General features: G+C 34.5%; 1 protein-coding gene across 5 annotated transcripts in view; it reads left to right on the forward strand.

Moving 5' to 3' along the window:
* Positions 1-17,086, forward strand: part of C1HXORF59 (chromosome 1 open reading frame, human CXORF59) — a 261,807-nt gene that overhangs the window by 42,488 nt on the left and 202,233 nt on the right. For all 5 annotated transcript variants that reach the window (XM_416785.8, XM_040655288.2, XM_040655289.2 and 2 more), the window contains exons 22-28: positions 378-546; positions 3,491-3,591; positions 4,304-4,463; positions 7,078-7,270; positions 7,881-8,090; positions 12,689-12,789; positions 16,122-16,250. In XM_416785.8, coding sequence (XP_416785.5) covers positions 378-546; positions 3,491-3,591; positions 4,304-4,463; positions 7,078-7,270; positions 7,881-8,090; positions 12,689-12,789; positions 16,122-16,250 — 1,063 coding nt within the window. The remainder of the gene's footprint in view (positions 1-377; positions 547-3,490; positions 3,592-4,303; positions 4,464-7,077; positions 7,271-7,880; positions 8,091-12,688; positions 12,790-16,121; positions 16,251-17,086) is intronic.

Here is a 17,086-nt window from a genome sequence, read left to right on the forward strand (position 1 = left end):
GGGGGAAGGGAGGAACAAGGGAACTAGTTTTGTTTCCTCCTCACTGCTCATGGTTAGATCACAGTTCCAATCTTTATCTTTGCTCACGTTGCAAAGGAGCACAGCCCAGTGACTTACCAGAAGCCTTGTCTGTAGCTGTGCTGATAACCCTGCTTCTTTTGAGCATATGATTTTTTTCCTTGGTAGAGTGAATATGGCTTTTCACTGCATAGTTAAACTGATAATGAATAGTAATGAAAATAGTATTATCACGATCAGTTTTAATGTTAATTTTGATAATTATGGAATAGTAATAAGAAATGGTGGTAATACTCAGGTGGTTCAAGAAATACTGATTGCTTTGGGAAAGTGACCACGATGGTATTTATGTCCTTTAGGTGGCGGCATATGACTTCGTTCTTCCAGTTAACACTCGTTGGTATGAACTTCCATTGCTACAGCAAGGCTCTGCATCTGCAACTTCTCTTGAATCTGTAAAGCATGTCATTGCTCCACAGCCACAGAGGGTGACTGTGGCTATTCCGGTCTGTAGAGTTAAAGCAGTTGGTAGGTAAACTAGGAACCTAAAGAAAGTGATGGATGCTTACATTTGTGGTGATATTTTTGCTTGTGTTCTAATTATGGAGAATTACCATTTAACTGCACCCTCCTTCCCCTTAAAAAAAAAAAAATGATAATGGAAGGCTGAAAATTAAATTACTATATAATTTGCAAATTTCTTAGAAATGTGGAAATTAGTAAAATGTGAGTGTGTATTTTTAAATATATATAAAGCTGTGCTTTCTGTAAATCCGATCACATATGCTAAGAAACATGTTTTTTTCTATAGCTGTTTTCCTATACCAGTTTTCCAGTTCTTTCATTTAAATAAAAACAGAAAACTAAAAAACATCAAAATTCAGTTTTGTTCCAACTCCAATTAGTATTTGTGGTCTTTAACATACAGATCTCTGCATTGACAGCAGTTCATCTGCGTAGAGAACTGGTATATCATTTATGGTTTTTTTCTGGTCTCAGCCTGTGAAAACCGGGAGCTCTAGCTGTATTTAATATTCTTTTAAAATGCCTCTCTCTGGCTCTGATCCCATCTGAGATATCAATTTAGTCTTTTTGCTTCTGTTTGCTTTTTATGTGCAGAATTGCACTCTTCTGGCCTTTCAGAATTTGTTAATAGCCAAATTTACAGGCACTTTGTCTACAGTAAGATATAAATATCTTAGTCAGTTCTCTGCTTTTGTTAAAACAGTTTGTTTCTCTTTCATTTCCTGTCTGATTCAATCAAATATATTAACCTCCATATGGTGATTATTTGAGTTCACCAGCTTTTCTCATATCAGTTCTTAATACATATTTACTCTCTATTTGAGAATGAGACTTAAGTGTTGAGTATCTTTCTGGAATGTTGTTCATACAATGTTTACAAAATCTCAGGAGTACTGAAGGGTACCTGGCTGATAAAATTCATAGTGTGGGCTATGAGCAGCTCCTATTTATTTTTGTCTTGAACTGAACATTTCAGAGGAAGTCTTCCTTATGCAAAAGTTAAGTCTTAAAGTGATCTCTCAGATTTCTTTGGAATCATTTAAAATGTGAAGGAGGTAAATTCATATTAAATGTTTCCACATACATTTAGTTTAAGAACAAACAGAATAAAGATAAATATGCATATTAGTATGAGGTTAGTACAGATTGTTTCTCTAAAAAATTATGAATCTAAGTAACTGCTAGTGCAGAAGCAATCATTAAAATGAATCTATGGTACTTTCAGTACTTCTTTATAATTGGCTATAGTTTCTATTTAAATTTGAGTATTGGAATTACATTCTTATGGGACATTTTGGGGGACTGGGAGGAGATAGTCCAGGTAAATGTTGTTCCTGCATTATTTCATATGACTATACAGATATAGGCAACTAGTCAGATTATTTGTACCACTGAAAGCAAATTGATAATTACTACATTCTGAAAAGTCAAAATTTATCTGTTCTTGATTCATCATTTCAGATTATCACTTTACAAATTACACATGGGTAAGAAGATGTTGCAAGCCCAAACTTTTCATTTGGCAACTTACCTAATTCTCTCTACTTTGTGTTATGGCACATTTATTTTTTCTTACCTATGATTTTTTTTTCCTCTGACAGATTTTCTGATTGCTTAGGATTCAGACTGCCCACAACAGTGCAATTGGCACTTCAATCTGTACCTTATATCCAATGTTTGTACTTAGAATTGTTCACCCAGAGAAAAAGAATCACTATTATCTTAGAGAAGTCAACTCAGTCCTTTAGATTTGAGTGTATTAAGTATATTTTCAATCATAAGTCTCCCTCCCCACCCCCTTTTTTAAATAAAAATGTAAAAACGGGGTTTTTAAAGTGTTTCATAGTTTAAGAGATTAGCAACGTCCCAAGGACTTTCCTTAGGGACTGATTATTGACATGTAAGAAAGCACTGAAGAAGCCCAAAAGCAAAATAAGGAACTCAGCCTCTGAGTAGATACAATTCCTACCTGATTCAGACAAAAAGGCAGAGCATGTAGTATCCATGTGAAGATACTACGTGTACTGTCTTTTTAAAATTTATCAGACTTGCAGTTTCTTCATGGAGTTTCTCATATCTCCCCTTTTGCCTTTGTCTAGTCCTTCATTCTTGCTGTGTTTTCCTTGCACAGATGATTTCTACAAAAGGTGGGGACTCCATGACTGATACAGTTGCACATTACCTGTTGAAAGCATTGCTCAAACAATGAGGTTGCTACTCTAAAAGAATATTAATTTATAGAGGTTCCCAGCTTATTAACCACATTTGGCATCTAACTGATTACTCCTATGAGAACATGCATCCTTTTTTTCCCTAAATCTTCATTCTAGACTTCATACTGTGCCATTTTTCTTTATTTCGGCTATATGATATTAAGAGGAATGCTGTTGTCCTTCAAGTCTTTTCTAGTGAATACTGTCACCACTACATTTTATAACTACCGAAATAATAGTCTGGAGGTAAAATTAGTGGATTTGGATGTGATTATAAAATTATATGAAAGTAATATTCTGCAATTTTTATTTTTAAGAAAATGAATGAATGAATATAATGAAACTAAATGCCTGAAGATATGCTAAGGTATCCTTTTAATGAGCATTGCTTTTGATCTCTCAAGTATGCTTGTGAATATAGTCTGAATGTCCTTGAATTCATTGCAACAGGAAGATTGCATGACATTGTTTATAGCATCCTTACACAAAGGAGAGATTACTATATATGTAGTAGGTGTAAAGTTGTAATCATTTGAACATCACTGAAGGGTCATATTAAGTCAGAAACTTACCTTAGTGATTTTTATAAACAATAAAATAAACTATAGCTTTATAAAAGGGGGAGAAGCAGTTCTATTAAATATGTTCGGAAACAGTTATTTTATGAAGGCAATTTGGGGATCTATTTGTCAAAACAATACTGTATAAACACCTTTATTTAATTTTTTCAACAGTTCTTAAGTCACCACTGGAGTTCACCTCAACGGAACTTATATTTACACGACATTCAAGTGGTATATGTTCGAATATTCCTGATGGAAGTCTGGATTCTCAAGTATGTAAACACAAGTGTTATTCCCTGTGTCTTTTAATTACTTTAAAAACAAATCAGAAATTGTTGTATTTTGGATCTTAAAATTCACTCATGGTCTAAACATATGCATTTATATATTTTAAATATTTTCTAGTTGTTGTTTTGATCAGGTTTTGAATTCATATTTGTCTTTGATCACTACAAAATGTCTAGACCTCAGGCTTGGGCTCCTCCTGGCTTTCTGATGCATGGGAAACCATAGGCACTGTGAGAGAGCAGCTCTGTGATAAAGGAATGGATTATTTTGTTGTTGTTCACATTCTTTTCTGACTGGGTTGGAAAAAAATTGTTTTTGGAAACCTATTTTGAACTCTTTGTAATTTAAATATTTAAAGACCTGTGAGTCTTTATGTCATTAGTCATGTGTTAGGCTCTTATTATTGTTCACTCATATCAGCAAAAACTCATTTATATTTGGCTAAGCACCCCACAATGTTTCGATCTGTTTTTTTCACAGAATTTTTTTTTGTTTTCCCAATTATGGAAGGCAGTGAATGTGGCAAACAACTGGAGATCATTTAGTCTGTCCTGATAGGCATACTCGTTTCCTCACTGTACAGTAAACTGGATTCTTAATTTCTTTCTAGAATTGCAGAAGAATGTGAGAAGTATTGTGGTGCTTGCTGCTTTTCCCTCTTTCATCATGCACTCCTTTCTCTGTAAATATTTACAGAAGCTTGACCTGAAGAATATCTCAAGGCAACGGTTGACATGGAAGTTGATTTGTGATGATGCGGGCAAAAATATAGAAGACAGTGTTTTTAAATTTAGTCAGCAGACAGGATTTCTTGATCCGGGACAAAAAATCAGTATATCTGTGTTCTTCGGCTCCTGTAAGTAATCTTGTTAGTTCTTTTACAGATATTTTGGACAAGTTTGTCATTTTTATAGGTTTGTTTAAATCACTTTTTGTGGTGAACAACGACTAGCACTTGTTTTGATAATCTTTGAGTTAATGTGAATAGAGGGCTTGTTGAAGGTCTGAGAAAATAAGACTCTGCAGACCTGACACAAAACATTGAGTCTGCTTTGCATGTAGAACACATCAAAGGCTGGAATACCTGAATTGTTTTCAGTACTGTCTGTTAACGTACACCTGGGTAAAAATTGACTTTAAATACTTAAGCTTTCCAAGAATACTTAGAGCGTATGTGATTCCTTGATTTTTATTTTAAATAGGCAGAACTTTAATAATAGAAACTTCCTTCCTCAAAAAGATGTAAAAGCAGTTAGGTATATTATTTTCTGACTGATTTGCTCAGGCAAGCAGACACCAAGTTAAAAGCATAAGATACATTTCTAACAAAGCTTGGGAGCATGTAGGAATGTGACAATCAACAGCATATACCAAAAGAGAAATTGCAGAACATGAGCTTTAGAATTCCACATTATACCTGTCAAGTGTTTTGCATATAGAGTAATCAAATACTTGAATTGTTGAAGCCTCTTACAGAACTCAGAGTGGTATTAACATTTCTAAGTGCCTACTGGTGGCCCCAGCACTGTTGAAAAGAAGGAAGGTTTTCTTATTGGTTGGATAGGATATATTTAACGTTGTTCTGCGTATTGTGAATATGCAAGAGCTGTATTTATTGCGTATGTTGTTTGGAGTTGTTTGCTGTACTTCAGAAAGATTTTCCATTACGTTTTATCTTCTTGATAGCTTTTGTTTTCAGCTTATGGTTGGGCTGTGATTTTTTTGCCTCCGAAATGGAGAAGTATATATATTACATATAATGATCTTTTTGGAGAACTAATTAAAAGATGGTTTGCTTTAAAGGAGGAAACAATCATTCGTATAATGGTTGTGCAAGTTACATGTTTATATTGTGAGAATGTATTAAGACTGAAGCAAAGAACAACATGCAAATAAAATAAAATATTTTAAATTACTGAATCAGTTGTATATGTAAATGCAGACAAATATATACAGAAGGAACACTAGCAAATAATTATCATTTGAAGTCATTTGTGTTTTCACTGCTCTCCCCAATCTTTTATTTACAGAAAATCACAAATAATAATGTAAAAGTCAATTGCTCTTAATTTGATGTTAAATGTTTCCCATAATCTGTAGCTCTCTTGTAATATATCTTCACTGAAAATAATTACTCTTCTAATACAAAATTAGGTAGAACAAAACCCATACGATAGACACAATTAATGAAGAGTGTGTACTAATCAACTTCATAGGTATGCAGTGTAAAGTTTTACTATATGGGGAAGAATAAGCCTTAAAAAGAACCTTCAGTATGCTTTGAAGCAGTTTGTTCAAACGTTTCACAGTATTTAGAATAATTCATAATAGTATTCCCAAACATGCCAGAAAATTAACATGAATTCAGTGCCTCTGGAAGATGTCTTGATTATATAATAGGCATGACCACCTACATCTTCTAGAGTTTTTCCTACTGAAGTAAGAGGTTGTATGACTGACTTTTAACAGTTCCTGCACTTTTTTCTTAGGGTTTATATTTAGCTTTTAACTACCTCTAACTTCTTTGTTTTCAAATCTGTATAACAACGTAAACAAATTCTTACTGGCATCCACTTAGTTTGAAGGTGTATATGTGTAATATGCTGGACTTTGTGATAATTCATGCCGTAACTAAACTGGAAATATTTATTTGGGTAACAGGGTACGAAGTGAGTAACATCTAATACAAACTTGAGGAACAGAAAATAATTATCTGGCTCTGTAAAGAGTTACTTGGACTAACCACAGAAGTACTTATTGTTTCAAGTAACACCTGCTTGTCCAGACATATTACATACAAAATTACTTGTTTTGCTATCGCTTTCCTTCTTAAATGTTAAGTGAGGATGTTTCTGTACTCTTTAATCTGTTAACACTGGGGAATCAAAGGAATCAAAGCGAAAGCTGTTTCTCTAAAAAAAGAAAAGTTTCAACTTCTTGGGTTGTCTTAAAATGTCATACGGATTTGTTTCTAAACACATGAGGTATTCATCAGTTGGTGAAAATGGTTTTCTCTTCTTTTGCTAATTTTTCAGCTGATGGGAATAACTGAAAATTTGGAAAATGGTTGTTCCCTGTTTGGTTAACGTTTTGATAGTCTAACAGTTAGTAAAGGCAGTGCCTTGCTTTACGTTATCAATGAAAGAAAGTGTGCTTTTGCCATCTAATAGAAAGGTGTCTTGCAGCAGTTAGCAGGATCATGGGAGAAGAGATGTAACACAAGGAAAGGGGGAAAATTTTTAATGGAGAATAATTAAGAATTTCAAAAATTTCTGATAAATTCTTGGATTTAGGGTTTTCTACAAGCAGTTATTCTAAACTTAATAAATAAATCTTCTGATATAATACTTGCTATATGTTAAACCACATTTCAATTAAGAAGTAGAACTGGTGACTATTTTTTAAAGTTCTTACTGTAACTCTTTCAGTTGTTGAATTTATAGTAAAAAATATTAAAACCTTTTTAACAGCTTGTGCTGGGACATATGCATCTGAAATGTCTGTGTGTGTAAATGATAATCCATCACGTTACAAAGTAACGTTGTCTGGTACTGTCAAGTCTCCAAAAATACATTTTGATCCTCCCTTTCTAATGCTGATGCCAGTTCCTCTGGGTGTGAAAACTGAAATGGCCATCAAAATTATTCCTCAAGATTATATAAGGTAAAAATATCACAATAAGTTTTTACAAAAATTCAAGTCATTCTTGTTTTCTATTCTCTCCTGGAAAAGTGAATTCAGTTTTCTTTATGAAGTAAAATACAAGTTACTCAGTGGTTGCATCTGAAGGGATTCCATATTGGCCTGGACTGACTCACTGTCATTTCAGAACTAGAACCAAAAATTACATAACTGGGGAAAGAATCTTTATATATCTTGACAAATTTACACTTTATACTGCTGTTGTAAAACTTGCATTAGTATTAGTGTGATGATGCAATCTAATGTAAATGAATGAAAGATCTAAGTTTAGGAAACCTCTGAAAAAGCATCAGTAAGGAAGTAATGTTTAAGTCTTTTAGCACAGTGGGTAGAGATTGCTTTTCATTTGGATGTTGAGCTATTGTGGTTAATCCTAAAATGCTGAGATACATTTGTACAAAACAAATCTAAGAGAAGTCTTCAGTTAGTTTCACTTGATGTGCTTCTCCAAACTGAAGTAATTCTGTATTTAATTGTAAAAAGTGGTTTCATAGATGTATGAATCTGTGAATCAAATTCATTACTCTCATCCTTTGTGCACAATCACCATTGCTATTTATTTTTAATGCAGGAAATCACAAATTCAGGTTGAACTTCCAGTGCTTGAACTTGAAGGTGGTGACAGGATTTCCCCTTTTTCTATAAAGTTCCCAGAAGGACAAGATATTGTTGTTTCATCAGATGGCACAAATATGGAACTAATTTGTCACATCAGCTTTGAATCCTCTAGTCCAGTGTCATTTTTAGGGAATATATTCTTCACTGATAAAGATGAAAACAGGTAATATGTGCAGTTCAGATTCACTTGGGGGTGTGGTCCAAACTGTCAGAGGAGGATATATAACAGGAATTTTAATAGAAACTGGTTGGCTAAAGGCATACAAGAATAATTCTGGAAAAAGAAGAAAATGAAACTTAAAAATGGATTTTTTTCAACTGGTTTACAATTCCTAAACACAAAATTCAACTTTGGTCCCTAAGGTAAGATTTATCTAAGTTGCCATGTTAAGTTTGTGTTTTATTTATACCTTCACTGGTATAAATATATATACCTTTACTGATTGCTTTGGAAGCACATGCTCTTGATTCAATAAATCCTGATGATTTCTATTTCAAAGTATTCTACTACTTGTAAAATGCCTTATTAAAATTTTGCAGTCCATTCTATGCTGGATTTCAGTGTGGTATATGAGTTTGGTGTGAGCCAAATTCCGATGTCTGAAAATTATTATTATTTTAAACAATGAAATGTTTCACAGTGTAGAGTCTCTTTTCTGGTTTTATCCTAATGGTATCAGGAAAAGATGTTGACGTTTATCATAGACTTGCAGTTCTTTACATATTAGAAGAATCGCTCAAATTTCAGTCCTATCAAAAGCTTCAGATGTTCCCCTTGCACCCAAGAATTCAAGAAGAGACATATCTGAATAACTTAGCAGGCCTCTAAGGCATTATAGTTATTTTAAAGACTAGTAAAGTAGAACTGTTTAGAGGTACTCACCAAGTAAAGATGGGGAAACAAGGGCAACTGCATTACAAATCAGAATTAAATTTTGCTAGGAAGTAGCAAATGAGCTGTAATTTGTTATCCCTCCATCTCTGTCCTTTCTTGGTCTTCTGCCCTCCACATTGTCTTCCTTTTTTTATTTCTCTTACTTTATACTCTGAGCTCAGTTGTTTTTTGATCACTAGTTTTTCCTGACAAAATAGGGGAAACAGTTTGTCTTCTCCCTCAGGGCTGGATAAATCAGTCTTCTGTACTTGTTTAGAGTAGACACTGTCAGAGCGAAGAGCAAGTGACACATTCTTTGTTTTGTTTACTTTTTAAATTTTTTTTCCAGAGTTCTGGAATTATGTGGGAATATAGTCCTATATAAATATAAGTCCTATATTTAAAAAAATACTTAAGAATTTATGTGGTCTAATTCTCTTTAAATCACTTGTGGTTCTAACCCAGGTGAATATATAGAACTCTTCGTTTTACTTTAGTTCTGTTAATGACAACTGTATTTTTCCACAGTCGGAATCTACTTAATGATGAAGACAGATACAGGCATGAAATTCATACATCTTAGATTGATTTTAAAAGTAGTGGTCTGTTGTTTTTAGCAACTTCAATGGTGAAAAACTATCCAGAAGGTCTCCTCTTCCTCTGGTAAATGAAGATCAAATACAGTATTGTGTGTTCAGTATTTGTCTATTTAGTTAATCTCTTTCCTTTATGGGATGAATAAGAAAGTGCGTGTGTATGGAGGAAAGTGTGATACCATTGTGATGAAAAGCTGCTCCTGCAGTTTCTATTTTCAATAAAGGGTGAAATATCTCACACTACAGCATAGAACGTGCTTTTTAAAAGCATAATAAGTTATTTTGTTTTGAAGCAAGGGCTGTGCCCACTTCAGTTGTAGCTGTTCATATTGGAATAGTTTTTCATTTTTCTTTGTGCAGATCATCAGTCAAGAAACCCTTATTCATTTTATTTAGTTGTAAGATTCAATCATTGTATAGGATGTGATTCAGAAATGTGTGCTAAAGCTTGGAATAATTATGAGAAAAGGATAATCTGGGCATATGATGAGATCTGAAATATAGCTGCTGAGGAGACAACATTTAATTAAAATAACTTTTTACATGATGCACTAGCAGCTTCTTAGATCTTAATATAGAAAAACAATAAGCTCTGCTCTGTGTAATAAGATCTTTTCCATATTTGTCATCAAAATGAAATAAAGGAGATCATCCTCAATTTAAATGCGAACTTAACATTTTTGAAAAAAAGATGCAAAATAAGTCATCATGGTAGCATCAAAATGAATCCGTGTCTTTTACCATTAAGATGAAAAAAAAAATATGTTCAGGAATGGCAAATCATTTTAAATTTTTTAAGATGTTTTTCTTTTTTTTTTTAAAAAAGACAGCACTAACAACATTGGTTTGCTGACACATACTTGATTTCCTGTCAGTGAGCTGAACGTTGGTGTGAGCTTTAGGAGTAGCTGATATAAAATATGAGCAGAAATGAATGAAATAACACAGTATCAGAAACAATATGTGCTGTTAGTATGGTAATATTATACCTCTTGGCTCTTGGAAGGAATTATTTTTATCTCAACCAGGAAGAATTCTTAACTTCAATTGGAAAAGTCTAAGGAGGCACCTGATTCTCTAACCTGGAACATACATTTCTGTTTCTTTAAAACTGTTAATATGTTCTGTGCATTGAAATTCCACTCTAATCTGTAGTTGCAACTGTTTTTTTAATCTTCGCATTTACACTCATTCTTCTCGCTCCTTCCTGTTCATGAGAGATGTATGGAATGTGTCTGAACCTCAAACCTGACTCAGCTAACTGTCTAGGCCTTTGAGCAGTTATTTTCAAACTGTGTGATTAATGAATTTGAACTGCTCTGTTGACTGAAGTCTGTTAAGAAGATATGATTCTGTGGCCTTCTCAACCTTTAAAAATTGATACAATGAAAGTAAGACATAACCCATATAAGATGAAACTGGTCTTGATTAGGTTCCTGGGTTCTTTGATAGGCCATAATGTTTTACAGCATCAGTTGCTAAAGACATTAATTTTTCAGCTTTTCTCCCTTTTATATTTCCATTTTCAAAGCAATAAAATTGTATTTTTAATTATTTGAAGAAATTTTAAACTGCACCATTTTATGTTCTTTGTTCTAGGATGGAATTAAAATGTTTACCTATTTTAGCAAAAGATATCCTGTCTTTAACTACATGGATGAGGACGCTACTTATGCTTTACACTGTTTTGCTTTTCTAGATTCAGGCTTAAAACTTCAGTTGATTTGCATAGTTCATATTAAGTCCATATAAATAGTAGCAATTTTTCCTGTAAATCAGAGTGAGCACTGGGTAAGGGATACTGTTGAATTTGGCAACACATTGACATTGTGTTTGCCTTTGACACGGCAGTTGTGTTTTACAGGAAAAATAACTTTGTGTAGTTGTAAAAGGAAACGGATAAAAAATATTTGTCCTGTAGGCAAGTAATTTACTGTGTGCATAGATTACATTAAATGGATCATAAGAAAATGCATTAATGCTTATTTAATGACTGCCTTACATGAGAACTTGCAGTTAATTTCAATTACTGCTTTTAATCTCTTTTCTTCCTTTTTCCTCCAAAGCAGAGTAAATGACATTTCATTTCACAGGGCTGATAGAAAAAAGATAACAAAATTCAAGAATGTCTTGACCAAGTATAAAAGAAATGGAAGAAATATTTAGCTATGACAATTATTTCCTTCAACTTGAAAAATCTAAATTAAAAAAAAAAAAAACCCTTTGAATGTGGTTTAACACCAACACACAACTAAATACCACCATGCTGTGCTCTTGCTCCCCTTCCTCAAAAGAACAGGGGAAGAAAATATCTTGGGGGGGGGGTGGGGGGGGGGGGGGGGGGGAGGAGTAAGAAATAAAAACAAACTAAAAGTACATTCCTCCTATTCACTTTCTGCCTCATCCATCTTGAGAGGCACAGTGGGATGGAGAATGGGGGCTGTGGTCAGTCCATAATGCTTTGTCTGTGCTGCTCCTCCCTGGTCACTCGCTCTCTGCCTCTGCCCCACGTGGGTCCCTGCCACAGTGCCATCCTTCCTGAGCTGTTCCCACATGGGCTTCCCTGAGCCTGCAGCTCTCCCAGCACATCTGCAGGTGAAGAGCCTGCTCCTCCATGGGCCTCTCCTGGGACTATGAGTCACCCACCTTTTATGTTGTGGGTAGATGCATTGCTGTGATCACTGATGACACAAATATGCTGTAGTCTGTGGTTCCCATATTCCACAGCTCTCTGTCACTGGGCAGCTGGGGGAACTCATGCTATTTCTGATTTTGTTTATGGTTGGAAGTTTAGGAAGACATACTGTGATTGACCTTAGCATCTAAGAAAAATGTAATTAAACTGAGATATGATCATTAAAAGGTAGCCAGTTTCTAATTCCTTCCAGTTCTTTTCTTGTCCCAAGTCTCAGCCTTTCATGAAAGGAAACATTGTCACCTTCTTTGGGAAATGTGCCTAAACTTTAGCTTAGCAATCTCTTTTTAGTAGGTTTAGCTATCAGCTGTATTTTACTGCTTTTCAGAGACAGAGTTCATTTCATAAACTTTTTTAACTCTTGGAGTTTGGGATTAGTGATATACTCATGCTTCATAGTAAATAAATTCTGATGTGGAGATATGCTATCCTTCCTGTTTCAGCATGTGCAACCTCATCCATGTACTTTGTTACTAAACCAGGACAGAGAAGAACATAAGTGGGTCTGAACATTTTATTTCTGTCTTCTTGTGTTGACTGATTTTGATTGACATGGCTAAATAGAAAACTGTTACCTTGTGTTTTGTTTTGAACAGGTTTTCACTTCAGGTTGCTGCAACTTCAGAGAATTGCCTTCTTACTATACATTCATATTTGGCCTTGCATCGCTCTGAACAACAAATTACTTTAATAAGCAGTAAGTAGACAGCATTCTGCCTCTTCATATTATATTATGTCTGGAGCATATCCATTATTGTTATCAGTGTTTTCAGTGTGATAACAGGCATGCTATCCTTAGGATAGTATTTTGCCTCATTAATTACATAGGGATACTGCAATTATATGTTTAGAACAGATTAATAGTTTCTATTTTCTTGTTGAAATGAGATAAACCCATATAAATGATTAGATAATGTTTATTGAAAAATATTAGACAACACAGAATCTTAAAGTATTTTGAAGTTTTTAAAATATAAGTAAGGAGCCTAAATAATAGACACCAAATTAGCATATTTTATATTATTGATAGTATGTGGTTATACGTTATCTCTAGGCCAACAGCTAGAGTTTTTTTTTGAAGCAAGCAAAGGAGAAGAAAGCTACATAATGTTATGCTAAAATGCAGTCATTAATTGACTTTTGGGAATGGTTTTCAGTATTTTTAATTACTGTCCTAGAAGACTGGAGAGCATAGCTGTATTTTAAGACCTATTAAAATCCATCATCACAGACTAGAGATCTGTAATGTCTCTCTGGCTTCCTGTGTCTGTCTCAGCCTGCCCCACCAACTCAGTCTCGCTCTTTCTTGTCTCAGTGTTCTGCAGTATCTTTGTGTATATCTGTACTTAATGGAAGAGATTAGGGACATAATTCAGATCAGAAGGGACCTTTGGCAGTCATCTAGTCCAACCTCCTGCTCAAGGGGGTTTAAGTATGGGGCAAATTATATTTTCTGCCATTGCTATCTGGTGTATTTTGATGAAACAGACAAGTTTTTTGGGTAAGCAGATCATTCCTTAGAGTAGATTTCACGCAGAGTTTTTCCTTCTCTTTTGTGTGTGTATGTCATTAGAAATCACACTGCACTACTCTTGCTTCAGAGTCTGATATCAGAGGTGGCTAGAAGAGAGCCCTTTGATCCTATTATAGGATGCTAGGTCAGATTGCAGTGTAACCTATGTGGATCTAGCATTAATATTTGTAAATCCTGGTGGAGTTTATATGTATGTATTCAGACTGGGTGATCCAGTAGAGCTCTTCTGCAAAGTGATGAATGCATGAATATACTAATACAATGTTAAACCATGAAAGTTGTGCTGTTCCGATGGCCATCTATTACTGCATTTTGTCATTATAAGCCAGTCTGCAGTGTAAAATGTTCTGCATTCATCTTTCTAGTAGATAAAAATATACATTAATGCATTTGCTCTAGCTTATGTACTGATTGTACACCCTATCTTGAAACCTAGTTCGTGTCCTGTTTTATGACATGTAGTTCTAAGATGAATTTTTTCAAAACTAGGCAAGTGAGCCTTGTTTTTCACTCTGAATATTTCCTGTGATTCTCTTTATGAATCTTTTTATTTCTATGTTTAATATCTGTTATGCAAAGGAAGAGTTTGATTTATGCATTGGTATTTGGGGAATTTATTTTTCTTTTTTTTTTGTGGTGGAAGGATATGGTCTTTTTTTTAATAATGTGATTAGAAAAGAGAATACTTAAAAATCATAGGGGTTTTAGCCTTCAAAAGTTGAGAAAAGAAGTTAAAATGAAAAGGATGGGATTAATTTTTGATAATGTAATCAAGCTGACTTATGATCTCAGGATAAATTTTTTGGATTCCATGGATACATGGAAATTACTGATTAAGCAATGCAGTTCCTCATGCCTGTGCTTACATAAACATTCCACTGTGAAATTTATTTTCCTTTACATGGTCTTTTTTTTTAAATGCAAATCAGAATCAGCAAAATCTTGTCTTACGTATGTTCATGTTTATTCTAAAGAGAAAGCCATTTGTTTGGCATGTCTTGAATTTTTTTAACTGGTTTTTAAGATCAGAGAACTTGAAAAATCGCTCAGGTTTTTGGATGTGTATTCAAAAAAATTATATCGTAAAGAATGTCTTAATTGAAGGCTGCTTTGAATGTAATGCCTCCTATTTTATTATGTTGGCCCATGACATCAGAAGCAGCTGTTGGTGGTATGACAATAGGAGCTGAACCTTCCTGCCAACAATCTGTTACCTGTTGTTGCCGTGTGACAGATGGCAGCAAATGGACAGTCTGACACAATGATATCTGACATGGAAGCACGTAAGAAGCAAAGGTGTGTCGTTCAGTTTTTCCATGCGGAAAAAATGGCACCCACTGATATTCATCAACCATTGCTGAGTGCTTAAGGAGACCAAACAGTGAATGTGAGCACAGTGAAGCAGTGGGTGGTGCATTTCAGTAGTTCTGGATGACAGTGCAGTTCTTTATGAGCGTGATATGCAGACTCTTGTTCATGGCTGGTGAAAATGCATAGCTAATGGTGGTGACTACTTTGAAAAATAGTTTTTTGTAGCTGAGAATTTTCTCTATCAATTAGTGTTATTGTGCTCTTTTATCTGTTGTAGTTTCCGTGGAAATAAGTAGGATGCATTACTTTCGGAGCAACCTACATATAACAGTAAATAGAAGCATTCTTTTTTGGATGTTTGAACTATTAAATTGCTACGTTTTATACTTGCTAATAATCCTGTATTTAAATCTTCCTGTACCTTTATGCGTCAAAATTAGTTATTTGTAGAATATCTGTATTAGCTATAGTTGTCAGTATGTGTTAAAGCTTTGCACTACCCTATATCCTCAGCTAGTAGTAATGCTGGCATTTCAATTTTATAATCAGAGTCTAGATTAGTATACAAAACAGCAGCAATCAAAACTGTCAAAAGATAGATTTGTGGGTCAGACTTTAACTGTGCTTATTACATAGAATAAGACTATACATGGTTCTTGAAATATTGCAGTGTATTAAGGCCAGTTAGTCACCCAGCACATCCTCTTAGAGTTTCATGTCATGATTTTTTTTTTGAGATTTTCATTATATCTGCTTTACTAGCTAAATTTAAAAGTCAAAATTTCTAGACAGTTGCTGGAGTCACGAAGAAACTCCTAGGAGACAATGCTCATTACCTAGCTCTTTTTCTTTAGCCCTTTTTCTAAGGGATCTAAATCCCTTAAGAATGTTTGGTTCACAATTCAGAATTCTTGAACTAGCATTGATCTGATAGTTGCTTTATAACCAGTATGCAGATCCAGCTGGTACATGATACGGTTAATGGAAAAAAATATGCACATAATGCTTTTTGTTCCCAGTCTAATGACCAAAGTGAGATTTTCATCATGAGTCAAATGAGAGGTTATTTGGTTTAATTAGAGCATAAAATAAGGAAAAGTATAAAAGCAGATATCTATTTATAAACTGTTAGAGTGCTGACAGTAGTGTTTTACTCAACTGCTGCTTGTAATGTTGCTTTATAGATGAAGACTGCAGTAGTGGAGAAGTTGTTCTGCACCCATTTTATTCTCCACAACCACTTTCCTGTAGTAGCTCCTGTAGTAGTTCAAGTTCCTTTGGTCCAGCTACTGAAAGATGCCTCTCCTGGTTAGGTAAGGTACAGCTGCTCACTTTAACTCTTTGACCTCTTGCAACTACTTTTCAGCTTATTACTGTTTACTACTTTAGATAAATAGATTTCACATTTGTATCCTATGCTAAAAAATGCTTCTGCATGTTTGATCAGTGAATACTGGAGAGGCTTTTCTCTCCCGTGAAACCATGGCAAACCTGGCCTAGGTTTTATCAGCAGAAAAGACTCTCCTGACTTTTAACAGGTTAAGTAGAAGGGAAAGTATTTAAAAACAAACATTCAAAGAATATAATGGTCTCAGTTGCAATAAAATGTCCATTGGGGAGCCAGCAGAAAAGTCACAGACCTAAGGGATTAGTTGCTAAGGAGGGCACATTTCTGTAGTCATGAACTAGCCATGGAGAAGTCAGGCTAGACTTCTGAGCACTTCCACTGTATTTATGAAGTACTGTATAAAATCAAGCATTATCACTTGGACTTGGTTAAGGTGCTGCTTCATATGAATTAAGGTTAACAAGTCTTTTGTGAAGTTTCAAGACACTAATGTCTGAGGCTGTTCACATCTCTTTCAGCTGCTAGTTTTCTGGATAGGAAGTTAGAACAGCTGAAATTACTGCTGCTGTTTCATTGCTGGTAGGATTCCACCACTTTTGCACATATGCACATGTTTGTGTGATCACAAATGTGCCTAACCAAGACAATTAAATTAGTTAAATGTATTAAAATTAGCTTTCTGTCAACATGGTTCATTTGTAGTGGAATGATGTAAGATGTGTTCAAAAGAAAACAGTTTCAGATATGAAAAGGTAGTAATCTCTGGCAAAGGGTCAGTGACAAGATAAGAGAATAACCTTG

The sequence above is a fragment of the Gallus gallus genome, chromosome 1 (assembly GCF_016699485.2).
Source record: "Gallus gallus isolate bGalGal1 chromosome 1, bGalGal1.mat.broiler.GRCg7b, whole genome shotgun sequence".
NCBI classification, from domain to species: domain Eukaryota; kingdom Metazoa; phylum Chordata; class Aves; order Galliformes; family Phasianidae; genus Gallus; species Gallus gallus.